The sequence below is a fragment of the Geotrypetes seraphini genome, chromosome 4 (assembly GCF_902459505.1).
Source record: "Geotrypetes seraphini chromosome 4, aGeoSer1.1, whole genome shotgun sequence".
NCBI classification, from domain to species: domain Eukaryota; kingdom Metazoa; phylum Chordata; class Amphibia; order Gymnophiona; family Dermophiidae; genus Geotrypetes; species Geotrypetes seraphini.
Window position 1 is genome coordinate 44732289 of NC_047087.1, and position 11257 is coordinate 44743545.

An 11257-nucleotide genomic window follows, 5' to 3' on the forward strand; every position below is an offset into this window, starting at 1 on the left:
AAAATCTGAATGAAACAGTGCATACCTGTCTCTAGAACAGCACATCTGGTATGGGAGAAGTCAGTAGAGCATCACACAGGTGTCTTAAGTAGCCTGATGGATGGGCTAATGAGCCATTGAGAGGAGAACCCAGGACCATAAGCTACGCTAACCAGTACATTTATGAGATGCTGTTGAGAATGAAAACTCAATGCATGTGAGGATGAAAAGTTATTGGACCCAATATTGAAACTAACCATATCCTAACCAGCTAAGTGATTGCATAAAGTTAGGACAAATTCCAATTAAAGTCCTCTATATATTGAACAGTCTTCTCTAAATAAACATAAATTATAATTAAAGGAGGAAAAAGACTTCAAATGCTTCTCAGTGACAAGTAAATAATCTTGTCACCAACTTTTGAAGCTATCATTAGTCAGAAAAACTTCCTTATTGTAAAAACGATAGAGGGGCATAATCAAAAAACAGTCTACGTCCCTTTTTGGCCTAAGGCCTTAAACGTTGAAAGCAGAAGCAGGGAAAGTGTCCATAACCAAAACAAACGTCCTTGTTTTGATTATGGCCTGCCTCTACCTTCAGCTGTTTAAACGCCCAGCCAACCACAATGTCTACAAGTACACCCCCACGATGTTTACACTTATACCCCATAATGAACCAAAAAAACGCATAAGCCCAAACGTCCAACACAAAGGCTTTTAAGAGAAGGAGGAGCCAGTCCTTAGCCTAAAAGCTGGATTATGTAACCGGTGTCTGTCAAAAAAATACCAGTTACAAAATCCCTCCCAACTCCCCCCCCACACACACACACAACATTGTGGCAGGAGGGAACCCAAGCCCCCCTGCCTCGGGCACCCGCGGCACCCCCCGACGACATCGGAGCAAGAGGGAGCCCAAGCCCTCTTGCCCCGGCGATCATGCTCCCCCCCGGCTGAGTACAATCGGGCCAGGAGGGAGCCAAAACCATCCTGGCCCCAGCGACCCCCCCCCTGAGTACGATCGGGCCAGGAGGGAGCCCAAACCCTCTGAGCCCCGGCCCCCCCCCCCCCCCCGACTGCATCTGGCCAGGAGGGAGTCCAAGCCCTCCTGGCCCCAGAAACCCCCTACCCCTCACCCCCCACTACAATACGGGCAGGAGGGATCCCAGGCCCTCCTGCCCTCAACACAACCCCCTTCCCCCCAACAACCACCCCCCCGAACCCCTGCTCGCCCCCCCCGCCGACCCGTGACCCCCCCGGCCGAACCCACAACCCCCCACCCCCCCTTCCCCGTACCTTTCAATGTTGGCCAGACGGATGGGTGCCACGCCCGCCCATCTGGCAAGCCTGCCGGCTCCAGAATGGGGCCGGATTGACCCAGGCGGCTGAAACCCTGCCCACAGGTGGGGCCTGAAGCACCTGGGCCAATCAGAATAGGCCTGGGAGCCTTAGGCTCCTCCTGTGGGTGGGGCCTTAAGCACATGGTCCGGGTTGGGCTGAGGGGGTCACGGGTCGGCGGTAGGGGGACCGATCTGGGGTTCGGGAGCGGTCGTTGGGGGGAGGGAGTTGTGTCGAGGGAAGGAGGGCCTGGGATCCCTCCTGCCCGTGTTGTAGTGGGGGTGGGGGGTAGGGGGTCACCGGGGCCAGGAAGGCTTGGGCTTCCTCCTGGCCAGATCCAGTTGGGGGGAGTCGCTGGAGCCAGGAGGGTTTGGGCTCCTTCCTGGCCCGATTGTACTTGGGGGGGTCGCCGGGGCCAGGAGGGTTTGGGCTCCCTCCTGGCCCGATCGTACTCGGTGGGGGGGGCACGATCGCTGGGGCAAGAGGGCTTGGGCTCCCTCTTGCCCCGATGTTGTGTGTGTTTGGGGGGGTGATGTATCGTAGCAGGAGAGATGCCTCATCTCCCCTACCGCGATGCCATCACTCTTCTACCCGAACTGCCGCAACCCGCGGCAGGAGAGATATGGCATCTCTCCTTCCGCGGGTCGTGGTAGTTCGGGTAGAGGAGTGATGGCATCGCGGTAGGGGAGATGAGGCATCTCTCCTGCCGCGATGGTTGCGGTGGGTAGGTTGCCGGGCCGCTGAACTGATCGCGCCAGCGGCCATCAGCTCAGTGGCCCCTTTTTCGGCACTTAGACCTGGTTTGACTTCATCTAAGTCAAAAAGGTATAAGTGCCGACTAGGCAACCTGCCTACGGTTTTGGTTATACCTGCTGCACGCCTAGGTGTAGGTCAGCCCACCTCCCGCCCACCGCCCGCCCTTTCCCCTCCTCTAAACACGCTTCTTTTCTCTCTGTGCATTTAGAGGCAGGGGAAAGGCCTAAGCTGGTTTTAGATACGTCTAAAAACCAGCTTTGGTTATGGGTACTTGGACGATCAGGCTTTTTGATCGTCCAAGTAGCCATTTAGGACACTTTTTAGACTTTTTTTTTTTTTTATTATGAACCCCATAGATTATAAAAATATTTGTTATTTTCTTTAATGCATTGTTACCAATCGGGTCAGTAAACCCACTATTTACAAAGTCAAACTGAAGACTTCGGAACATTCCCTGAAGAAAGCCACAGCATGGTGGCTGAAACGTTGGCTTCTACCTGACAAGATGCAGCGAGATCCAGAAACCTGCAATATGCACAATGCCAGCTGCAGAAATCCTGAGAGAACACCTAGATAACTTAAGTTGGCCTTTGCTGCAATTAACCAAACTAAAAACTTCCTGGTTTAATTCTTCCCATTCATGACCTCACAGTTGTAACTCATAGCTTCTTAGTTTGTATCTATGTGTATTTACAGAACAGTAAGCTCCAAGGAGTAACAACTGTCTATTATGGAGTAATTGTATAACTGTGTTCACATTTGCACTTATTATTTGGGGTACACAATTTTTTTCTAGGTAAAATTATGCATGTGCATTCAAATTACTCCCTGCTGAAATTCACCAGATTAGCTCTGTGACTGGGTTTAGAAAGAGGCTGAAAGCCTAGTTATTTTTGAAAGCCTTCTCATTTTGATTACGTTCATGTGTTACTGATTTTTATTGTGTTTTGGCCTGTTTCATTTTTAGATTTCAAAGTTTTTATTATGCCTGTTTGTTTTTAAACCTGCCTAGAAAGGTAGAAAAGTGTGGGATATAAATTTCTTAAACACATTTATTCTCAAATGTATGCAAATGAATGCACATCTCTGCTGAACTTCACCCTAGAAATTCCTCTTCAAACAGCAGGTAAATTAAGGAACATATTTATTAGAGTGTGCTAAGCAGTTAATATGTGATTTAGCATATGCTAACTGTAAGCACCGGCCTTCACTAACAGCTACCATGTGATACAGCCAGCGTGTTAAAAAAATCCCACACTAACTGCTTAACACAAGATGGTGCAGGAATTAGGTGAGCATAGGAGGAGATTGGGTGCGGGCTGCACATTGCAGTTAGCATATAGCAATTAGTGAATGCCAACTGTCACCTGTACAGCTAGTGTGGGTGATCTTAACACCTCCTCAAGATGCAGCATCAAGTGCTCCACGCTAATTGCTAATGAATTTAATTAGGGACTCTTATATGTGGTAACTGCAGGTGACATGCTAGGCACAGCTCCAACCGTGAGCATCCTGGTCTTCTACTTACTACTTGCTAATTTTGCCAAAAAAGTTACTGCACTTTAGTATATAAGCCCCCTTCAGCATATACAAGCTGTGTACACAGGGTGGTCAATAACGTAACAAACCTTTCCTGCATGCAACTCACATCTTTAGCTATGGAGATGCTTTAATTAATTGCCGTCCATGGGGGTAATTTTATAAAATATTTTCGCATGTTAAACACATGATTTATGGTAGGAAATACTAGGGCATGGGGAAGAGCAGTCTTATGGTTGGAGCATCAAACTGAGAACTAAGGAAGCCCTTCTATCAGTAGTGTAGTAAGGGGAAAGGGGGCGGTCTATGCCGGGTGCCGTCTTGGGGAGGGCACAGGCACCTGTCCTCCTATCCCTTCCCCAGTACCTCTGAAACATTTCTGGTGTGAGCAGAAACCACTCCCCCCCCAACTTACTGTAGCACCAGCGTTGGATCATCCACTAATGTCACTTCCTGGGTCCTCGCTTAGGAAGTGATGTCAGAGGAAGAGCCGATGCAGGCGTGACCGCAGCTTGGGGGGTTGCTGCTTACATCAGGAACATCACAGAGGTACGGGGCAAGGGAAGTGGTGTGCCCGTGCAACAGGAGGGGACGGGGAAGGAGCGTGTGGAGGGGGGAGCATAGAAGATGGCAGGAGGGGTGACACTCCCCTCCTGGGTGCCTCTCACCCTCGCTACGTCACTGCCCTCTGTGGCTCCTTCTGATCTTGCCACTGGGGCAGGTCTAGAGGCAGAAAATGGGAGTGTTCTGTGCTATCCAGTTAATGCAGCTACGTGGCTGTGTGATAACTGATTAAGGGCGTGCTTAGTATCGGAGCCCTTTCTGCCTAAAGATTGGTTGGTGGTAGGGACTCACATGCCAATGGGAAAATTAGCACATGATCATTAATAAGTAAAATAGAACAATCAGACATATTGCCCCAGAAATGAAAATGACCATAGCATGTGGGAATGACCTCCATAAGGCCACATTTTACCACTGTTTGATAGAAGGGCCTTCTAGGCACTCCTAAAAGTTAGGTGCACTGTGACAGCGCATAAACCTAGGTGCAGGTATTTTAAGCCTGGGTTTCATTGGCCTAAATGTGTGCACCTAAATGTTAGTCATGTGTATGGGCACTAAGGGTCAGATTCTAAAAATGGCACCAGTATTGGCGGCCATCTAAGAAACTCACCGATCACATGTCAATCACACATAGGCGCCATTCATAGAATGGTGGCTGTTTTTTTTTTTTAAATAGGTGCCTTGACTGTAGGCCAGCATTTTAAAGGCCTACATTATGGTGCCGGTCTCACACCTATGGAGATGCATAGGTATGCCTATGTACGCCTAAGGCCATTTCCAGTTGCGAGTCTCTTTTAGTTGAAAGAAACTCTGGAATGAGGGGGCATAGGATGAACGTGAAAGGAGATACACTCAGAGGTAACCTCAGAAAATACTTTTTCATGGAAAGGGTGGTGATCATGGAATGGCCTCCTAGTGGAGTTGGTGGAGGAAAAAAGTATATCTGAATTCAAGAAAGCTTGGGACAAGTATGTTGGATATCTAAAGGATAGGAAGAGAGAGTAGTAGATAATAATAATAATAATAATAACAATTTATTTATATACCACAAAACCATGAAATTCTATGATCTGATTATTACATAATAAAAATTTTACAAACTAACTACCTAACTATTTCAAGAACAGATGTGTTTTTAAATGTTTTCTAAATCCCCCATAAATTTCAGTAAGCTTAAGCTCTTTCTACACAGACGTGACATGGTTAGGTAGACTAGATAGGTCATAAGGTCTTTATCTGCCTTCATTATTGTTATGTTTCCATAGTGCTCATTTTCAAAAGAGAAAAATATCTTAAAAATGGCGTATGCTTGAAATGTTATGATTTTGGATGCACCTCTGACATATGTAATGCAGCAATGGCAAAGGACATAAGTAAATGGTCCCCTTGTTCAAAGTTTGATAGTTACTGTAAAAGTGAGCAAAGACAAAAATACATTTCCCCCTCCGTATTCGCGGGGGTTAGGGGCAGAGCTGGCCCGTTAATATTAAAAAAATGTGAATAATATTCAGACCGGTTCTGCCCCAAACCCCCGCTTCCCCTGGCTATTTTAAGCCCTGAAAGCCCCCCCCCCCCCCCTTTTAAGCCTTACTTGGTGGTCTAGCAGGTTTTCAGGCAGGAGCGATCTTCCCACGCTCCTGCCCCTTGCAGATTGCTCACAGGAAATGGCTGCCTTTAGCTCCTGTAGTCTCTCGAACCTTTTCCCGTGAGTGATCTGCACGGGGCAGGAGCGTGGGAAGATCGCTACTGCCCCGAAAATCCGCTAGACCACCAGATAAGGCTTAAGGGGGGGGGGGGCTTACAGGGCTTAAAATAGCCTGAAAAATGAAAATAAATTTTTAAATTTAAAACCGCGAATCCGAAGATACGGAATTCGCGAATATGGAGGGGGAAGTGTAACCCAAATTGTTTTGAGAAACAGACACCTCTTACATTCCATTAAAAAGAAATAGGTAAGGCATAGAAATATCAGTTTTGAAAAAAAAGTTGTAGTTAATTATCCAACTAATTTTCAGGAACACATAAAGATGGCTTAGCATACCTGACGAAGATGGTGATGAAGGGTGTGGACTGTCTTCCTGGGCACTTCCGGTCTGAGAGAGACCCCCACCTGCCCCGCTTTCTTCAGTAATGTTAGAGGATCCTGGTGTTGTGGATCGACTGACAGACTGAGATTCTTGATCACTTCCAGACCCACGCCTTTCCTCAAGACTACATTGAAATGCCTCTTCTTCTACTTTCCTGTCTCTCTTATGGACTCTTGAGTGAACAACAACTGTGGTATGTATCTGAAAACCCTTCCGCAGTCAGGACATTCAGTAGGCTTTTCTTTACGCTCCTTGACTTTGCAGTTGTATTCAAGCCGTTGGTTCATACCATGTGACAAAAAAATCTCTGGTGCTTTCTAAAGGGTCTAGTTAGTTGCAGATCTCTCTGATTGTAAATTTTAGTGCTGTGAACGCAAATCAGCTTGCATTTTCTGCTTAGAAGCCATCTGCTCCTAGTATCACATACTCTCTCTTCTCTTATCAAACAGAACTCCAGCATTTGCCAAAGTGTCTGTCATGACTGTGTTGCATGTGCTGCTCTTTAGACAAAAAGCCATGTTCCATAGCATTCCTCTAGCCATAAGCTGCCAGGCTTGATAGCTTATTTACTGGATCCATCTCTGCAGCCTTGGCAGCAGCCTGTAACCTTTCTATGCAGCTAGATTTCAGAGGAGGCACCAGATTGAGACAGCCCAATAAAGAATGTTTATCCCCTTCAGTAAAGCTATGAGCAATGCCAGAAATAGGGGAAAGCAGTTTTCCCAAAACCTCTTTTTCCTTCATAGGCAGATCTTTATTATAAGGCTGGTTGAGTTCATTTAATCTTAGCTTTCTCTGGAGGGAGGAAACCACGTTGTAAGCAAGATATGTACCTTGAAATACAAGTTTGCATGGGCTTCCTGTGACATGCTGCTGATAGATACAGGTATCTCTGCAATCATTAGGCGTTTGTTCTTTACAGATAATTTTGTTCAGATGAACTTTCATGTGGTTTTAAGGAACCAAGGTTCTTTGAAGGCGCCTTCCACATATCTGGCAGCAGTGCTCAAAGGAATCCTTGTTTTTCTCATGTGACCTTTCAGGAACCATGCTTGGCTAAATACCTGGCCACACACTTCACAGCGAAACTCACTGGTTGATTGTTCTCCATTGCCATTGGAGCCCTGACCTTGAGCTGACTCAGCAGTTATGTGAGCTTTCTCAACATGACTAATCAGCTCTTCCTCTTGAGAGGCAGCAAAATCACAAAGTGTGCACTTGTAAGGCTTGTGTAATATTCGTATATGTCTATCTAACTCTTCACGTTTCTTAAACTTTCCTTTGCAAAAAGTGCATCTGAATCCAGTAGTTGGAGCTACAGCTTCTTCTTGCACATTTTCAGGCTTGGGTGAAGGGGCAGTGTTATTAGATAAATCTGGTACACTGTGACTAGCTGGAACAGATAAACTACAATTGTTAAGAAGTATTTGTTGTGGTTTCACATCAGGCCTTGGTTGCAAAAGACTGCTTTTCATTTGCTTATCCCTTAGAATTGCCCGTTCTTCTAGTTCATGTAAAAGCCTGTTTTCTTCCCTGACTCTTCCACGACCTTTACCAAGATTTCCAAGTTTATGAGTACGTAAATGAATCTTTAAGTTGCCTTTTTGAGCTGCTCTATGATCACAATACGGACACTTAAATGGTTTCTCTCCAGTGTGTGTACGCATGTGTAGTGATAGTATGCTATTGAATCGGAAACGTTTACCACAAAGAGGGCAAGGGTATTTTCTGTTCTTTCTTGCATCATCCTCTATATCACTCATTTGAGACATGATTCCAAGGTTTTGTCCATTTAAGAACTGTTGAAGGTCAACTCTCCCATTCAAACTGGTATCAATGTCTCTATTGATCTGATTTGCTAACAGTGCCATCTGATTGCTTAGTGGTTGATTTGCCATGGATACATGGTTTTTGTCCTCTAATGGAGTTGCTGCCTTCTCTTCTGGATTTTGTCTGCTTTGAAGCTCAGGGAAGGCATGGCTGAGTTGTGATGTTATTTGATGCAGCTTCTGGCTCATTGAATACTGGCCATTAAGTATGGTACTGCTGAGATGGGTGTCAGCTTCAGGCACACCTGATGAGATGCCAAGGCACAAACCAGCTTCCTCCATCCCTGAAATGAAAAAGACATTTTATAACAACATTCAAGTGGTAATAAATCAACAACATACATCATTAACACACTTAAATTGCAGATTTTGCTGAAAGTTCTATTAACCATCTTGGAACAAAGTTACTAACATGGAATATGGGTTATTTTCCAATTGTTAGTAACTAGGTTTTCATTGCATAAAATGGGACCTGTGATATTATAGCATGAGTTTGTGATAAAATAACATGTCTTAACAGTAGCCCACATTGATAACTATGCCTCTTAATCTTTGGGTCAACAGAACTCTTCAGGCCTTATCCAACCAAAATGACGTTTCTCTGTTCTTTGTTAATAGAAAAATTGTCTTCATTGAATAAAAGTATAATGAATTTTATTTGAAGAATATATGAAAAATCAGTGGGCACTCCAAGCCAGTATGCATTTCTGGATGCTCATTCTAGGTATGCATGAGAAAGAGTTACATAGTATGAATGCAAACCTACCTCATGCATATTCATTATATCTATTCTAAAATACAGATTAAAGGGCTCATTTTCAAAAAAGACAGATGTCCAAAAGAAAGCATAAACTGGAACTTGGATGTTTTACTAGTTAAAACGTCCAAGTGGGCATTGTCAAAACAGACTTTCCAGATACCTTTCTGATTGTTTTCAAGTTTCAAGTTTATTTAAAATTTCTTATACCGCCTAATCAGGCTTCTAGGCAGTGCACAAAGTCATAAAAACATACATTGGCTAAAATACAGATTTAAAATGACAAGGCATTTCAAAGGTTGACGACAACATTCAGTACATCTAAATCTTAAGGGAGCATGTTAGAGGCATGTTTTGAGTGGGCTTAGGTCAGGCTTAGGACTTGGATGTTCTGGAGGCATAATTAAACTTTAACAAAACGTCCAGGGCTTTTTTTTGTTTGCATTTGGAGGTAGACCTGTTTTAAAAGTGTCTAAATGCATAAAAAGTGCCCAAACTGACCACTGATCCTTACTCCTTGAGTGGTCACTGCCCCCTCCCACCATCCAAAGGTTTGAAAAAATCAGTACATCCTAGCCTGTATGATGAAGACGTGATGAAAAGTTCTCAGCCCAACCAACCAACTTCCTAAATTATGAGTGTTATTTTGCCACTGTCGCTCAAAAAAGTGTTATTTTATTTCATTAAGTGCCAATTTGCAGAAACAAAATTCTATGTTCTGACATTGTTTCAGATCATTGATTGAACCATATCCACATCATTCTCTTCTTGGTTGGGCTGAGACCTTTTCAGTACCCCCCTCTTACAGCTTCAGATGGCTCTTTGACCTACTTGCTCTTTATTTCTTTTTATTATCATTCTGTGTTTTTTATTTTAATACTGTTAACCGAGTTGATCTCCTTGTTTGGTGATGACCCGGTATACAAAGTTAAGTTTTAGTTTAGTTTAGATGGCCACATAGACAACTAGGCCCAGCAGAGAATAGCAGAAGGGCACTCTTATAGAGTACTGCAGTGCATGTCACATTTAAAAGCCCCAGGTACACATGTCACTGTAACCCACCCAAAACCTACTGTACCTACATAAAGATGACACCTGCAGGCATAAGGACTATTGTTGTGGTGTACAGGTGGGTACAGTAAGTTTTGGGTGGGTCATACAATATAAGCAGGTTATAGTGACATGTACCTGGGACTTTTAAATTTGACATTCTATGCAGTACCCCTTAGAGGGCCCCTCTGCTCTAATCAGATGTCTGTGTGGCCAGTTTGCTAAGAATGATGGCTGCTAGGATATCCAAAAAGCTGATTTTTGTGCATTTTTTCAAGTCTTTATATTAGAGACTGGTCAAAAGAGACAGACATACTTAGGATCAAAACATCAAGATAGATCATTTAAAAAAAAAGATAGGCATCTTGCTGTTTTGAGAATGGACATTTTCTCTACTGGATTACTGGAAGTTTTTCCCAAGATGTCCAAACTCAGACTTAGACGACCCTTCTGCAGGGTGTGCATCTAGGAAAGATTTGGGAAACAAATAAGTACTACAAATCCCTACATGTGATAGAGTACTACCAAAAGAAGATCTGCTTGTCCTAAAAATTCAAAGCAAGTTGACATCCCTAAACGTATGTGATTTCGAAACTATATATTTTGGTCCAATGAAAGATAAAGAGACAAATGTGTGCATATATCAGAGATATGCTAAAAGCACAAAAAAAGGGGGGGGGATTGAACAAGTGCAAAGTGCAAAGACTTTAATCAATAGACACTTTAAAAACAAATAATAAAGTACAAAAAAAGTTTGCATGAGCAAACATTTATGGAGGATTTCCAGGAGTGTAGTTTGGGTGAAGCAAAGCAGAAGGCACAATAATTGAGGATAGTTTTATCAGAGCTGCACAATGTAGCAGTCAAATGTCAGTAACTTTCAAAACTAACAAAATAGGGAATGGAGGGAAAATGCAAAAAATACAAAGAAACTCACTCCATTAATGAAAAACCGCTGTGCACCAAAGTTGTATTAGCCACGAAAGAAAAAAAAGCCTCAGACAATAGGAGAGGTGAACCCACACTCTATCACCCACGCATCATAGGCAAAAAAAAAAAAAAAAATCTTTTGTATGTGGTTAATTATAGCAAATAAGAACTTTACAAAAACATATTCCTATGCATTCGAATGAACTGTCACATCAGCCATACAACTTCAGCCTTCAACAGGCTCATTTGACTGCTCTAGAACGCAAAGTGGTACTTTTCCATACTACCAGCAAATGCGTATGAAAACTATCAGCAAGTGGAAGCCTACGTATTTGCTGGTAGTACGGAAAAGCACCACTTCACGTTTAGATCTACTTGCCTCCTTCATTTCAGCAAAAAGCACAATCTACCTAAAATTTAACTTCCTATCCA

General features: G+C 43.7%; 1 protein-coding gene across 1 annotated transcript in view; it reads right to left on the minus strand.

The window, feature by feature from the left end:
* The window catches only part of ZNF536 (zinc finger protein 536), a 523230-nt gene extending 514860 nt beyond the window's left edge, over positions 1 to 8370 (minus strand). Inside the window, 14 exon segments of the mRNA XM_033943860.1 lie at positions 6214 to 6459; positions 6462 to 6561; positions 6563 to 6596; positions 6598 to 6632; positions 6634 to 6660; positions 6662 to 6699; positions 6702 to 6732; positions 6734 to 6786; positions 6789 to 6822; positions 6824 to 7045; positions 7047 to 7097; positions 7099 to 7236; positions 7238 to 7281; positions 7284 to 8370. Coding sequence (XP_033799751.1) covers positions 6214 to 6459; positions 6462 to 6561; positions 6563 to 6596; positions 6598 to 6632; positions 6634 to 6660; positions 6662 to 6699; positions 6702 to 6732; positions 6734 to 6786; positions 6789 to 6822; positions 6824 to 7045; positions 7047 to 7097; positions 7099 to 7236; positions 7238 to 7281; positions 7284 to 8370 — 2140 coding nt within the window.
* Between the last annotated feature and the right edge of the window lie 2887 nt (positions 8371 to 11257).